The sequence below is a fragment of the Miniopterus schreibersii genome (assembly GCF_964146895.1).
Source record: "Miniopterus schreibersii genome assembly, chromosome: 15".
NCBI lineage: Eukaryota > Metazoa > Chordata > Mammalia > Chiroptera > Miniopteridae > Miniopterus > Miniopterus schreibersii.
Genome location: NC_138115.1, coordinates 16693095 through 16709615, shown reverse-complemented (window position 1 = coordinate 16709615; position 16521 = coordinate 16693095). Strand labels below are relative to the sequence as shown.

At 44.1% G+C, this 16521-nt stretch overlaps 1 protein-coding gene across 4 annotated transcripts in view; it reads left to right on the top strand.

Annotated features, from left to right (window-relative positions):
• The window catches only part of CACNA1D (calcium voltage-gated channel subunit alpha1 D), a gene marked incomplete at its 5' end in the record, with an annotated part of 288308 nt that overhangs the window by 157212 nt on the left and 114575 nt on the right, over positions 1 to 16521 (top strand). For 2 of the 4 annotated variants that reach the window (XM_081159099.1, XM_081159098.1), the window contains one exon: positions 4027 to 4130. In XM_081159099.1, coding sequence (XP_081015225.1) covers positions 4027 to 4130 — 104 coding nt within the window. Of the gene's footprint in view, positions 1 to 3350; positions 3455 to 4026; positions 4131 to 16521 lie in introns of all 4 variants that reach the window. The other 2 variants (XM_081159100.1, XM_081159101.1) reach the window with 1 other exon arrangement.

The window sequence follows — 16521 nt, the reverse complement described above, 5'->3', positions numbered from 1 at the left end:
CAAGGAAAGAAAGAACATTAAGGCTGGGATAGGGCTTGGTGTGTGACCTTGGGCAGGTCGCTGAAACTCTTTGGGCTTTAATTTTGTCTTTAAGATGCAGAACAAGACTACATGATCTTTTTTTCCCCCCTTCAACTTGGAGGAAATGTTCTTGAATGTAAGAGATAAATGAGAATAGTATTAGTTTCAGGAGAGAGCCATCTATATAAATTATATATGGCCTCTTGCTTTATTGCAAAGCCCTTTCTCAGTGAACACGCCTATGGAGGTGCTAGCTGTCAGACTCTAATAGGATGTTCTCATGGTCAACTTGACCATCTATTTTATTCAAGGTACATGGGAAATTCCTCTCTAGTTGGCCAAGGGCTTGCCTTTCTCTACCTTTCTCTCATTCCATGCTCAGGGGAGCTACAACCAGTATCCCAAGTTTCCAGTAGTGTTTTCAACAGTTAGAAAAGACAGGAAGCCTTAAAGTTGGCCTTTAATTGGAGACATGAATATGCATTTCAACCTTTGAAGTAAGGGAAAACTGACTCTCAATAGAATATTGTTCACTGGGCACCGGGAGAGTCCACATGATGACTTTGATATAAATATTTAAAAAAATTAATCTAAATTGAAATACTTCAGCTCATGCCAGTTTCTCCATTGTTGATAAAGGGCATGCAGACAAAATTCCAAGCAGTGTCTCTATTTTCTTTCTTTCTTTCTGTTTTGTTAATCTTCACCCGAGAATTTTTTTTTTTTTTTTAAGAGAGAGAGTGGAAGGGAGGGAAGGAGGGAGGGAGAAGGGGAGAGAGAGATAGAGAAGCATTGATGTGAGAGAGAGGGACATTGATTGGTTGCCTCCCGTATGTGCCCCGACCAGAGCAGGGGATTGAACCTGCAACCCAGGTACGTGCCCTTGACTGGAAATCGAACCCATGGCCCTTTGGTGCACAGGCCGACTCTCTAACCATGAACCATACCAACTAGGACCGGTGTCTCTATTTTCATGTGGCTATTTTAGGGAGCAGCTTGCCAGTTCTGACTTGTCTTATGTATATGGTAAGGTCTAAGGAACACTAGCCTGTGAGAAGAGACTGGGTTGAGAAGGTTTAGTTAAGAGAAAGACTGGCCCTTAAAGCTTGAGCTCCATTTCTCTTCCCCAACTGCTGGAGATTTAGAGTCTCCTGTGGCCTTTGTTTAGCTCTAGCCTTTCTCCCAGCCCCCAGCTCCCAGCTATCATTCCAGGTGATATTTCTGATTTGAGTAAATGTGAATCTGTCAAACACTCTTAAGAAATTAAAAGGGTCTTGAATGGGGGGCAAAAAATGCCCCTCCCAAGTGGAGCAGACCGCTGTTACTAGAGCCATTTCCTGGACCACAAGACTGAGGCCTGAATGAGGGTGGGGAAGCAGAGGGAGGGCTCAGCCCACTGACTTAGCCAGAGCTGTAGAAAAGTGGGGCCTCCTGGTGGGAGTCCTGGACTTGAACATGTTTCTCCCAACCTGTGAGCATGCACTCTCCTGTCACGCACACTCCTGTTCCAGCAGAGAGGAAACAGACCCAGAGAGGTCCCTTTGGAAGGTCCTGAATGCAGGCTGGGCTCTGGCCACTACACCAGGCAGCCTGTTTCTTGTCCTCCACACATGGGTTTTTAAATAAGTTTGGTGGCGTAGTTGCTTTGGAAGAACTACCCTCTGCCTTCCTGCTGAAATTAGTTTATCCAGCTTAATTAGATCAACAATTGCAGCCATGGCCTTGGCTCATTCATTACTGTAATTGCCAGTGTAAGATGTGCAGGCTGATATGAGTTCTATTAAGCACATCAGTTTTCATGTGGCCAAACAGGTGTTTCATAAGGGATTTAATGCCCTTTCCCTAGATTTCAGCAACAGATGTTAGGTAATTTTTTTTTTATGTTCTCTTTTCCTGTTTGGCTTCTGTATGAGGCAGTGAAATGCATGAGCCTCATTCTGTAAGCTAAAACCTGGAGCCACATAGTGTGGAGGAAAGCACATGCGTAAAGGCTGAAGGGCTCGCACCTGCAAGGGAAGAGCCATGAATCAGCCCAGAGTGTATATAGTTCTGTATACTGGAGATTCTGGGTGTTCCAGCAAAATCAGGCCTGGGGCCATTCATCCTGTCCCTGACTGGTCCTTAGCATCTCCTTCCTGGGAGAAGCATTTGCCCAATTTACCACTGACCTGTGCTGTTGGTAAGTTCCAGCCAGCCGTGAACCTTAAAGCACCTGTTTGCTCCAGCATGAAAGCTGCTCATGACCAAACCTCTCCTGGGAGCATCTGTCAGGGAGGCCACGTCTGACTGTCCTGCTTGAGCTTGTCCCACAGTAGGGGCCTTGGGGTTCCTCTAGATGAGCCAGTCAGCTCCAGCTGAGGCCAGCTTTCCCTGGCTGGGTCATCCAGGTCCAAGATAAGTGTGTGAGATAAGGGCCTTTTCCTACTCCTGGGTCCTTTCTGTGGTACAGTCTTAAAAATCTCATTCCTAAGAGCACCCTTGAGTATGTCAGCTTGCTGACTTCAGAATGCTCACCTTCTCTGCATTAGTTTAGCTGTGCTTGATTTACTGCTTGAGGGCCATCCAGATTTAAGATGGGTTGAGTTTCCTTGGATGGTTGGCTTCCAATGGAAAGTTATTGTTTTAAGTTTTTGTTTTTTTTTTAAAAAGAACAGACTTTATAGAGTCAAATGTTGCCAATTTGTCTCTATAACTAAGACTTTTCCACCATCAATTTTTTAAAAAAATATATCTTTATTGATTTCAGAGAGAGGAAGGGAGGAAGAGAGAGAGAAAGAAACATGAATGATGAGAGAGTTGTCACTGATTGGCTACCTCCTGCATGTCCCCAACTGGGGACTGAGCCCCCAACCTAGGCGTGTGCTCTGACCGGGAATCGAACTGTGATCTCCTGGATCTTAAGTTGATGCTTAACCGCTGAGTCAAGCCCAGCCGAGCAATCATCACAAATTTTAAAAGCAACAAAAGTACTAACAACTTGGACAGAATAGAAAATAGTTTTCAGCTAAGCACTACTTTTGTCCTCTGCTAAGCGCTTTTCTGAAAATCCCTTATCGAGGCAGCTTCCTGTGAAGAAGAGCCAAGTCCCAGCTGATTTCCCCACTGGTGGCCAAAGTTGACTCCATTTGCCCTGAAAGCTTTGATGGCTGTGTGTGTGTGTGTGTGTGTCTGTTGGGAATATAAAATGAATATGTATTGGCTACTGTTGTTTATTTGAATCTAAGTAAATGTTTCATTAAATGTATAGAATGCTGTCTCTAACGTGACCCTCTCTCCTTACTAGATTCCCTTATTAACCCACTCCTATGAGACCATCTTATTTCTTACAGATGAATGATGCTATGGGATTTGAATTGCCCTGGGTGTATTTTGTCAGTCTCGTCATCTTTGGGTCATTTTTCGTACTAAATCTTGTACTTGGTGTATTGAGCGGGTAAGCTACACCTCTTTCATCTTGAAAGCAGAGTCCTGAGGATAGTTGCCAAGACCACACAGGCTTTGCTAGATGGGGGCCGCCGGGTGGGTGCCAAGCGCTTTACACATCCTCTAAGATGCTTTCTTTTCTGCTGAGGCTTCCCAAATCTCGATGTTTCCTGGAACCTCACCAGCCTTCATGCAAGAAAGCTATAGAATAGTTATTGACCAGAAATTAATCAGCGTTTGTTGCTTGGGATTTAAATAGTTTCCATTGCTTTGCCCTTTTGTCTGTCCTAAAATGAGACACGTGTATAATTGCTTGATTGGTCTGGATCCAAATATAATGCAGATTAATTGGTACAAGACAGTAGCTAAATGAGCTGATCCCGGCTGACTTTTGGTAGGCCACAGAATTCAGCAGCAGAACTTGTCTTTATTTGAAGACAAAAAAATGGAAGGCCCTAGGTGGGGTCCTTGTCCTGGGAGCGCTAATCTTCCATCAAAGCCCCGTGTGGTCTGGCAGCTGCTCCCGGGGCTCCGCTCTTTAGTAAATAGATAACTGATAACTGATCTCCTTGCATTTTACAGGTAAATGATGCGATAGGATGGGAGTGGCCATGGGTGTATTTTGTTAGTCTGATAATCCTTGGCTCATTTTTCGTCCTTAACCTGGTTCTTGGTGTCCTTAGTGGGTAAGCAGTTGGATCCATGTTGCACATTCTGCCTCGTGTGTGGTGGGCGGCTCTGTGTCCCCCCCAGGTGCCCCCGTGGCTCCTCTGCATGCGTGTGGACTCTGATGTTTCCTCCGTGTGTTGCTTTTGGATTGAACTGTGATTCTTTCTGCCTATATCTGTCTGTGAGATCCTGTGTTTTCTGACGCTTGCCAAACACTATTAATTTAATGAAAACGTTTCCCTGAAGCCAGTTACATTAATTTGCCCATGTGCAGAAGTGTATTACCAGTGAGGGAAAGGAGTCCCAACCTTGGTCTCCCCCAGGAAAGGGTGTCGGTTGAGGTTTCATCCCCGTCGGTATATAACCTGGCCCTTTGTAATAATCATGAGTATTTCCAGGGTGTTTTAGATTTCATTGTGAAGGAGAAAGAAGCCTAGATTTGCACATAAATACTGAACAGATTTCAAAATCTTACGTCTTTTGTCTCAGGATCATTTATCAGCTTGGTTTTCTGTTGCTGTCACTGGGAGAGTTTTTCCTCTAATTCATTTTTAATCTTAACTGGTAGAGTCTTCCTTTAAATGCAGAGGAATGATCAGCTTTTGCACATACATGTTTTTTGGTCTCATCATAGTCACTGTCACTGATGTTTCCTCCGTGTGTTGCTTTTGGATTGAACTGTGATTCTTTCTGATCAGCTTTTGCACATACATGTTTTTTGGTCTCATCATAGTCACTGTCACTGATGTTCAGTCACTGTTTTTGGAATTTCATTTAGTTTACCACCTCAGCTCTGTGACTGACCTGGTATAGAGAGGGCTCAGGGGGACTGGCTCAGGAAGGGGACTTCTGGTGTTTCTGGGCTCTGCCCTGCCTGGAGTGGCCCTTGCAGAGCCCCTCGGGGCAGCTGTGCATCCTCCCATCCTGCAGGTACCGCAGAAAGGGGAGTAAGAACCCCAGGGAAGGGAGCCGGGACCATCAAGGCGCTCTCAGAAGTGGCTCCAGCTGGGGGAGTGTAACTGTTGGTGGGGGTGGAGGGGGGGCGCAGGAGGTCCCACCTCCCCAGAGGAGCCTCTGTTACCCACCAAGTGCAGACATCCTCAGGAAACACTGTTGATGGACTTGTTTCCGAGTGAGTTTCTCGTCATCTCGGCACTTACTTTATCTTCTTTCGGGGCTTGCGGAGCTTGTATCTTGGGGAAGTGATGTCTTCATGTACCGCTGAGTCAGGGGAGAGGCCTCTATCGAATTTTTCTCCACATCGCCCTTTCCAGAGTGGGAGGCCAAGCCAGCCACCTCTGCTTGCTCCCTCTAGCCTCCCTGCCTGTGTGTGGGGGTAAGGCTTTGGAACTCCCCTGACCCAGTGGGGCCAGCTTCACACCTGGACACATGCCGTCCTGTGAAGGCCTGTCTAGAAGTGGCCTGGGAGCCGTGTCCCCCACTGAGAGGAGCGGGCGGGGGGGGGGGCATACCCTGGTCCCCCACCCCTAACACAGCTTCCTTCTGCAGACAAGTGGCTCCTCAAGCCTCATGTTCTTTCACTTAGTACTTTAAATGTGCCCCCCTCCTAATGAGCCTCTGTGGCTCAGGTTGGTGTTGGGATTGTAAGGGTGGAATTTATCTCTGGAGAAACAGCATCTTGCTTAACTCGGCCACAGGAACAGCCTGTCCAAGGTCAACAGCAGTCCTGTTGTGACTTCCTTGGCGCCTCCTGTCTCCAAACCCAACTAAACTGACTGAGGCCATGGAAACCACTAATTTCAACAGTGCCAGTGACGCGCCTTATCTCCCAGCTTGCAGAGCAGGAACCGGCCCCTGGCTCCACGAGGCCGAGGCTGCTTAAAAAGGGAAAAAGGAAAAGGTGGGAGGAGGGGGCTCCCCATTAGAAAGGTGGGCATTAAATACGCACCCCCAGGGGGACCCAAATTGGGGGATTAAAAAGGGCACCCACCCTTGTGGAACAACCAGTTTACCAAACTATATTTGGGGGGAAATAATTAAATTTACAAGTAATTTAAACATTTTAGTATCAAAGCAAAGCCAGATCCCTTATGAACAAGAATGCAAACGACACAAATTTTTAAAAATAAAATCAAAGGCTCCCTAGTGATTTCACTTGTCAGTTCCTGTTCCCAGGGGCTGCAGACCCACCCCACTACCCCGGAGGTGGAGGCCACTTGGGTAGGAAATGCGGAGGGGTGTTTCATGTGAAGTAAGAACCGGGTCTGCAAAGCAGGGCCTCTCAGCCACGTGGGCTAATTGGGCCAGCATTTCCTGAGCTCTGTCGAGTGCCCGGCTCTGGGCCAGAGGCCAGGGGTGCCAAGATGTCTAAGACCCAGACGGAGGCCTAATGTTCAGACAGTCATTGTCTGGTAGAGACTCTTGTTAAGCAGCACAGGAGGGCAAAGCTAGAGTAGAGGTGTGGACCAAGGGGCTGTCAGCTGGACCTTGAAAGATGTTGAGGCATCTGTTGGGGAAATTTAGGAGCTGGCAGGTTCCCACCTGCCTGAACTATTTCCTGGGCTTCTCTGCCCAGCCGTTCCCCTTGATTTTCCCCCAGAGCAACCAAAAATAAAAATGGGTCATTTGTATTCATCTTCTTGTTAAAGCAAATTTAAAATATTTTAATTTTAATCTTAGTTCATGACAGTTTTTTAGGGCACACTGGAGAGATTACAAATCCAGAACGATGTAAATGTTAAAAGTGTTACAAAGACCCTGAGGGCCCATCCGACCAATACAGAAGACTCCTCTGTTTTAGAAACTTAGGGCCATGCCGTAGCCTCTGATGAAGAATAGTGAAGTGACGATGTGTGTCTTTAAGTCTGTTAACCACTGGGAAATATCTGTTTCTGGTCCTTGGCTCCTTCTCTTTTGTGTGGCCAGGCCATCCTATTTATTCTTTAACTGATTTTAATCTGCCACGTGATGTGTTGTTGGTATATTTTTAAAACATTCTAAGGTAGATGCTTTGGGAAAACCTTTGGTTTTACAACGGACCCCTTTTCTCAAGGTGAGTACAACGTTTACGGACTACACAGTGTGCCTTGGGAGAAGCTGAGAGTGACTCTAACTTGTGTTGCAGCTTCACATTAAGTTGTCACTGAGGAGATGGTCCCATTATGACCAGCGACTAGAAAGCATTCTCGTTTAAATCTTCAATTCAGGCAGGCTGCAGCTCCTGTCCTGCGGCTTTTTAGAAGCTTGGTAATTTTTCACTTTTAAAATTGTTTGTTTGTTTATTTAAAAATGTTTTTCTTGATTTTTAGAGAGAGAGGGAGATTAACTCCTTGCGTCTTTTGAGGTTTTTGTTGGTAAATAGGCAAAATAAGAGAACACATTGGTGTTTTGGTGCTTTGCTTCTTTAGCGTCATTGAAGGGGTGCCATGGGCAGTGGGCTCGGTTCTTCACCTGCAGGACTCCCCCGATGCTGGGCACACCTGCCATAAGCTGGAGTAGTCCCCACAGGTGGGGTTCAGACACCGAGGAGGGGACTGGTAGATGAAAGGGGAACTAGAAGACCTGGATTCTGGTCCAGCCAGTGTCACACGCTAACTCTGGCACTTCACTTAGTAGCCCTGAGCCTCAGTCTCCTCATCAAACAGGGGTGATCCCACCATGTGCCTTCCCCCCTGGGTGGCTGGCTTTAAATCAGCTAAGGAATGTAGAAGGGCTTTGAAAACCATACAGAGGATTTTACTCGTTTAATGTATCTGTATATTAAATCCATGCCACCCCCCCCCCCCCCCCCGGTGAAGTGGAAATTATCTGAAGGATACCATTCTCTGGATTTCCTGGAAATGGTCAGAGAACGTGCTTTGTCCACACGTTAATACTGTATTCTGTGCCCTCGAAGAGGAGACTGTGTCAGCTGGACAGGATTCTGCAGCTCTGAATCATTGCAATGGATGTTATGTCTAATAGTGATTTTGTTTTTGTGGCACAAATAGGGGTAGGCAATGGCATTTTTGTAACACAGTGGCTTTAGAGTTGGATCATCAAGACTTGCATCTTTGCTCTACCTTTACGTGAGATTTGGGGCAAATTACTTACCTCTTTGAATCTTACTTTTCTGTCTGAAATGCAGCTAATAATACCAACTGTGTAGAGTTGTGTGAGGATTCAGCAAGCAAGAGTGTAGAGTGCTTGGCCATTGTTGTTATTATGATGGCTCAAGTAGGAATATATAAAATAGGATTTGATGCAAGGAAAACCTAATCAACTCAGTCCTTTTAAACCAATTAATACTTATTGGACAAGGTAGGCCTGAATTAGTGAAAAGTCGAAGTTATACTCTTAAATGCTTTATTATATACACATGTGTGTATATATATGACATAGCCAATTATTACTAAAGGGTATTACTACATAAACCACCTCCTGGGCCTGCTTAAAGAGTAGATGAAAATCATTTGTAAGTTGCCTATGATTTCAAAGCTATGGTTTTGCCAGCATCTTATGAAAAATATTTGAACCACTTCTTTTCTTAAGCAGTCCTTGTATGTTGTTGGAAGATAAATGCTCTGTGTAAGCCCCATTTTATGATCTAAGATTGAATGTAAATTCAACCTATGTCTATAAATTCCAGATCATTCAGCTCTAAATTAATTTGTGTCTTTGTGTACCAATAAGTTGCAAATCTACCAGGTCACAGGTTATCTTTTTAAATCATTAATCCAATTTTATATTACTTTAGGCCTGTTTCTTTCTTTCTTTTTTAAAATGTCTTTATTGGTTTCAGAGAGAGGAAGGGAGAGGGAGAGAGATGGAAACATCAGTGATGAGAGTTGTCATTGATTGGCTGAGGCCTGTGTATCTTAACTTTAAAAGTTTTGTGGGGACATGGATGAGGTCAATCATTATAGAAAAGTGATTTTCAAACCATGCGTTTATTCTGAATTTCGCTATTGCATCCTTCCGATGCCCCATTCTAGTTGCATCAGGTCCCAGGGCCTAGACAGAGACCCAGGCATGGCTGCTTTTCTTGTTTAACTGCTGGTGTGTGGAGAAGGGAGAGGGAAGGTGATGGTAGTGGTGGGACTGTCAACTGTATCATATCAGAATTATACAGAATAGGAGCAGGTTTGGGGCATTGTCATTTGCACCCTGGTCCATTTAAATTCACACCAGTATGAGCCACGGTAAATCAGAGATTGCTCCCCCTTGAACGTTGGCAAAGGAGACAAACGTATCAGGGTAGATAGTGGCTGTATTGCTTGTGAGTATTTTATAAGTGGTGACATACCCTCTGGGAGTAGGCACTCTTATGAATTATTCATGACTGGGATTCGATTTTGCTCTCATTCAACACTTGACCAGCCTCTGCTGATAGAAAAGGAACAACAAAATTTCTTCCTGTACATACTCCTCTGACATAACTTGCATCTTAAAGGAGTAGCCGAGTTGCTTACAATGTTGAAAGGCAGATTGTTAGGTAATGGGATAACCAGGCTGTCAGCATGCCTGGTTACCACTATGTTACAGAATGAAATTGTACTGAGTCCGTGAGTTAATTTTGTATCTTGACCAACAGACTCAGAAAAAACAAATTGTGGAGGGTTCTTTGTAGATAGTTCTTACAATTAAAAAAAAATTTTTTCCTGGTGTAATTAGTGATGATTAAGCTGCCAGAATTTCAAGAAGACACTCCTAATGATCATTTATAGCAAAGTAATTCCCAATATTTAGCTGTATCTGTCGTTGTCTTGTCTAGGCTAATATGCAAAAGGTTTGCCCACACGGTTGGATGTCTCTTTTCCTGAATTGGGAAGTAATGCTGTGAGTGGAGCTGAAAGCTGTGGGAGAGCTCCCTAGTCCTCTGGTGACTTCACATGGTTTGGCTTTGGTAGAACAAGCAGTTAAGCCCCACTTCAGCTTCAAATGGAAGAACGCGAGATTCCTTTTTCAAATGAAGAACCAAGCTGAACGTTTATATATACTTTTAAACACTTCACTTTCTTGTTGCAGAGTTAAAAGGCTGTCGGGGGTAGCTGACAGCTGGATCCTGGTGCTGTGGGTACCACGGTACCTGAAGTGCACAGGCTGGTAGCCACACCTGACATTAACAAGTGAGTGGTAACCCCTCTGCCGCTGGCTCGCAGCTGCTGTTTCCATAGAAATGGCTGTCGGGATCAGTGGAAACGAGGTAAGTGAAAGTTTTCGCTGATCCTTGTTTCCATCAAGCTGACGTCTGTTTCCCTGGCAACAGCAGTGGACAGCAGCCAGGCACTAGCAACAGATTCGGGAGAGCTCTCTCACTTGTCAGCTGTGGCTATCATCTGTCCCTGACCGAGTTCTTCTATATAATACACGGCAAAGATCCCTGACAACCCGGGAGGCACCTCCGGCCGCGTGTGCCCTCCTGGGCACCCATTTTGCCGATGAAGAGCTCTGTCCTAAGCAGCTCCTCCATCAGCAGCCTTCCCTCCACTGCACTCTGCTTGGTGGATGTACAGTTCAGGGGAAGGGGAGAGGTAGCTGAGTGTATCCGTGTTGCAGGGCAGGCTGTTGAGTCTGTTGATCCCAAGTCCCAGGGGAAGAGAATTCATTGCGGTGCTTTCATGTGCAGACCCAGCTCTTCATAAAGCTGCCGGTACTTTAATGGTTGAAATTAAAACCATAATTTTCCTGTGTTCCCTATGGGATTGGTGGCATTAACCATTGCTATCACTTTTACAGTGGAAGGGATATTTATGAATTTAATAATTTGACTTCTTGTGAGAAACATATTTGACGATTGCCTCTAAGATGCTATGCTAGTGTCAACCTCAGCTAGTCTTTTTTTCTCCTATGTAATACTTATTCATTTACAGGCTGGTAAAATTGCCTACAGAGATCAAATAATGGTATAGCAAGGCAGCTCAGTATGCAAAGACCAGTATAGCCATAGTATAGGGAGCTTTTTTTTTTTAAACTAACATTTAGCACTTGTTCCTTTCCTGGAGTTTCATTTTAATATTTCAGCAAATGTAGACACCCAAGACATAAGTGTCTCCCTGCCACATGAGACAGCGTTCACGGGTCCCACCGAGCAGAGGAGAGCCGTCATGACTGCCCTGGTGTGTGAGATGATGACACATAGGGAGAGGCACAGAGTGAGTTGTTGGGCACTGTCTGATTTTAAACAAAGATACTGTGAAAAAATATTTTCTCTGAAGTAAAACAGAGCTCTGAGATTCAGAGGTGTATCTCTGAGGATGGAATGAGGGTGCGGATCCACAGTGTTCCGAGAATCTAGGTTGCCTGTCCAAAAGAACACTGAGAAATTGCAGATTTCCTGGTGGGGACCTTTCTTAATGACCTTGGTCCTCAATAGTGTGGACAAGGACAACTGTTTGGCCTGGAGGCAATATGTAGGGCTGATCCTGCACCACCTGGTTGGGTTCAATATAACAGACTAATAAGCAGAAAATCTTGCTAGATAACTTTTTCCTTTGTCTTAGCCTTCTTAAGAAAAAAAATGGCTTGAATGCATTCATTTAATGATTTTTTTTCAAGTGCCTCCATAGTACTAGTGTATTTGCCAAGCATCTTTCTAGGCATTGGGACTACAATGGTGAGAGAAAATGAATTGACCAAAATCCTGCCAGAATTAATAAGTGAATTTAGCAAGGTCACAGGATAAAGGTCAGTATACAAAAATCAACTTTATTCCTATATACAAGCTACAAGCTTGTGGAAAATGAAATTTGAGAGAATATTTACAATAGCATCAACAAATTAAAATACTGAAGAATGAAAATGAGAACAGATATGAAAGACCTCTACACTGAAAACTACAAAACACTGATTAGTAAAATTAAAGATGATCTAAAGATGGTTATGGATTGGAAGACTCAATGTTGCTAAGATGTCAAATTTATCTGTGCATTCCTCAAATTTATCTATGCATTCAGTGCTGTCCCCATAAATCTTTTTTTAAAAATCCTCACCTAAGGATATGTTTATTGATTTGAGAGAGAGGAAGGGGCCAGGGAGAGAGAGAGAAACTTTGATTCAAGAGAAGCATTGATTGGTTGCCTCTGCATGTGCCCCTATTGGGGATTGATCTGCAGCCCAGGGATGTGCCCGATGGGGAATCGGTCCACAACCTTTTTGGTGTATGGGATGACACTCCAACCAACTGAGCCACCCGGCCAAGGCTGTTTCCATAACTCTTAATAGTCTTTTTATAGAAACTAGCAAGATGATTCTGATATTTATGTATAATTTCAAAGGACCCATAATAACTAAAACAATCTTGATGAACAAAGTTAGAGGACTTATACTACCTGATTTCAAAACTTGCCATAAAGCTACAGTACATGCAGTGTTGTTTTATGTATCTATCTTTATGTTGACATAAGGATAGATACACTAGCCCGGCCGGCATGGCTCAGTGGTTGAGCATCGACCTATGATCCAGGAGACTGAGGTTCGATTCCCGGTCAGGGCACATGGTTGCAGGCTTGATCCCCAGTTGGGGCCGTGCAGGAGGCAGCCTATTAATGTCTCATCATTGATGTTTTTCTCTCTCCCCCCCTCTCCCTTCCTCTCTCTGAAATCAATAAAGACATATATATATACACACACACACACACACATAAAAAGATAGAACAATTGAATGAATGGAAGAGAAAATCCAGAAATACATGTATATGGTCAACAGCTTTTTGACAAAGGTGCTAAGTAATTCAATGGAGAAAGGATAGGATCATCTTTTCAATAAAATGCCGGGAAAACTGGATACCTGCAAAAAACAACCAACCCAAAACCTTGAACTTTAGGTAATACTAGACACAAATACTGATTTGAAATGGACCCTAGATCTAGTTAAAAAGCTGAAATTATCAATATTTTCTAAAATGATTCCTGCCCTTCAGAAATAAGAAATTGAAAGGAAGTCACACAATGAAAGAAAATATTCACAGTATAAATATCTGATGAAAGGTTGGTATCTTAAATAGACAAAGAACTCTTAAGTTAGATAGCCCAATTAAAAATTGGCAAAATTTTAATTGAACAGATACTTCACAAAAGATTATATGCAAATAGCCAATGACATGTAGAAATATTCAGTATCATGAGTCATCTGTGCCAGTTAAAACTGCAATAATCTTCTATATATAGGGAGTATGTACATACTTTATGTAGTACAATAGCTGAAATAAAAAAGACTGGCAGTATCAGATGTTGGCAAGAGTACAGAGTGACTAATATGCTCATACATTGCTCATAGAAATATAATATGGTACAACCACTTTGGAAAGGTTTGTCAGTTTCTCATGAAGTTAAACATATACTTACCATATGGCTCAGCTGTTCCATTTCTAGATATTTTCCCAAGAGAAATGAAAACCTATGTCCACAAAATGACTTGTATGTAAATATTCATAGAGCTTTGTTCATAGTAGCTCTAAATTGGAAAAACCCAGATGTCTATCAACAGGTAAATAGATAAGGAAATTGTGGTGTGTTCAGACATTGGAATACTATTCAGCAATAAAAAGGAAGAAGTATGAATTCAGTGAAGCACAACAACATTTTGCTGAGGGAAAGAAGCCAGCTACAAGAAAGAATATACAGTGAAATTTTGGAAGAGGCAAAATTAATCTATAATACAGAAGTGAGGTTATTGATTTTCCAGGGCGGGAGGAAGAAGAGTGGACTGGGAAAGGGAATGAGAGAACTTTCTGAGACGTATTATAAATGTTCCTCATCTTGATTGCGGTATTGTTTGCATGGTGTCAACATTAGCCAGACTGTAAGTCTAAATTGTGTACATTTGGTTTGCTCATGACCTGTGACTTGATAAAATAGATTTAAAAATAGAATTAAAAGATTTCTGCTTCTTTCACGAGAGGATACCAGATACCACATTCATCTTCCCACCTGAAACAATAACAAAACCGAAAACAGATAATATATGTAAAACAATGGTGTTCAAGACAGGGAACATCAGACAATGAAGGACAGCGATCCCTGAGAAATGGGAAATAAACTAAACGAGCTTCATGACTGTCACAGCTCACTGGCTTAAGAAAGAGTTCCTGGGCCTTGGCATATAAATGGGAACCCAGGCAGTGTCTTCTCCCTGAGTTGAGAACATGAAGTGAAGAGTCTGCGGGGACCAAGGTGGCCGAAGTGTGCAGGACAGAGTAGTGGAGAGGCGAGAACTCTAGAGATAAGCAGGAGGTCCCCTAAGTATGGAGTGGAGTACTTTTCCACACATGTATGTGAGCAAACTACCTAACGTGGGGAAAGAGCATTCAGGTGAATTAGAGAGGATGGTGTTCAGTGCTCACAGAGGGCCAGGAACATTGCTGTTCTCACCAGCCAGCCTGGAAAAACTCACAATTCATACATTGGGCAGAGAAGGATTGGGGGGGATTTGCCTCAGTAGTGAGGAAGTATTAGTCCCAGACTGAGCAGTGCTCCAGATTGACCTGACAAATCATCAAAGCAAGACCCAAAAGGATCAGACAGTTTGATCCAAGTTACCTAACTGCATCCCAGAACAAAACATGAAATTATTTATAGGAAAGCAGAAATATCTAGCACCCAACAAGATAAAACTTACAATGTCTGGCATTCAATCCAAGGTTACTAGGGATGCAAAGAAGCAGAAAAACAGATGTTAGAATTACCAGAAAAGGAGACAAAAAGGATCATTATAACTATATTACATATGTTCAAAATGTTCGACAGAGACATGGAAGATAAACCCTCCCTGCCTCCCCCCCCAAAAGAAAGCAAGAGTCCAAGGAATAAATGTAATGAAAGATGTACAAGGCCTCTTCTACATAAAACTTGGCTGAAGAAATTAAAGACCCCCAAAAATGAAAGGATATGTGTTGTTCATGGATTGGAAAATTCAATTTATTAAGATGTCAGAAGACAGGTTGTACTGAGAGAAGGTGCTGTTCTTTGTAGTGAGAAGAGAGGAAGAGAAAATGGGACAGGTGCAAGTTTGGTTTGGTTGTGGGAAGCTGGGAGCATTCCTGCCTGATTGCTAGTTTTTCTGAGGCAGGAGGCAAGGTTTACTGCTGAGGCTGAGTGGGTAAGTGGCAGAATCATATGTCTGAAGAGAGTGGGGAAGGCTCAAAATAGTCATTACAGGGAGTCAGGGAGAGAGTAGGCCAGAGAACCGAGGTAGGTGATAGGTAGCATTGAAGTCCCACTGGAAGCTGGTAATGGCGAATCTATATTGATGTCAGTCTGTCCCACTGAATGACTTTCTGTAGCCATGCTCGACTGCTCTTACCCAGGCGTGGAGAAAAGGAGTACTTGAGCTCATCTAGGGTGACAATTTTGCTATCTATGTACAGTGAAAAGACGGAAGAGAGTTTAGGGTCTCAGTAAGAACATCACTGAGCAGATCACTGATGGGTCATGAAACCAAAGGTAGATTAAGAGGGAAGGAGAGGCTGAACAGATTGAGAGAAAATGCAGGGGTCAATGGCTGGACATTCCAAAGAGGTTAAAATGTTTGTAGTGGAAGTTATTGGGCAAGTCAGCTGGGATGAAAGGAGGTGGTAGTCGGAGAGCAGAAAGCTTGAATTCATGATTTGGGGTTTAAAACTTGGGGTTTGATGGTGGGATTGGGTGGCAGACATGGCATGGAGGAGGAGGTCACTGGAGATGAACATGTCAGGGAGTTGAAAAGCCAGGGCTTGGCTTCTGGGGTCCCCCAGAATGATGGTAGACCTTGGGGTGGAAAGGAAGGCTGGGAGCCAGGAGCATCAGTCTTCAGGAGAAGACACGGGAGGGGGAGAAGGTCACGTAGCCCATGGCACTATCCTCAGAGGAACAGGGTTTTCTTTATAGCAGGATGAGGGAGTATTGGTCTAGATATAAAGAGGAACCAGAACCCAAGGGGGCCGTCAACTACACCTTGAGACCCCGAGGTAGGTGGGGTTTGAAGGACTGCAAGGGAAGCAAAGCAATAAGCTCGAGGGAGACCCAGGCTTCCATCAAAGTGAGGAGAATGGGTCCCTTTGAAGAGGTTGAAGGTACAGGAGCAGCAATTCCAGAGGGCACAAGGAAGGGCTGATGAGTGAGGGGAGGCCAAGACAGTGACAAGGAAGTTCAGAGGAAGGCGGGGACTATGGTGCACTGGGTGAGGGGGGATGGGGTACTGGACATGCGCCTTGCACTTTGGGCAGGCATTCGCTGAGGTCATCAGCAAAGAGGGCAGAGGCGTAGTGGAGGGAGGTCTGATGGGGGAGGGGCCTCAGCCAAGGGAGACCCTGCTCACTAGGTCTGGGGTGATGTGGTCTGGGCTCACCCAGCTTGAAATGTGTGTTAGACTCTTTAGTCTCTACAGAGACAGTGTAGATAGCCCAGCTGGGGCTGTGGCAGTGCTGTGGTTGGCATCCTTTGGCCAAGGGCATTATTTGCTGTGGTTATTTGTTTCCACATGTTGTAGTG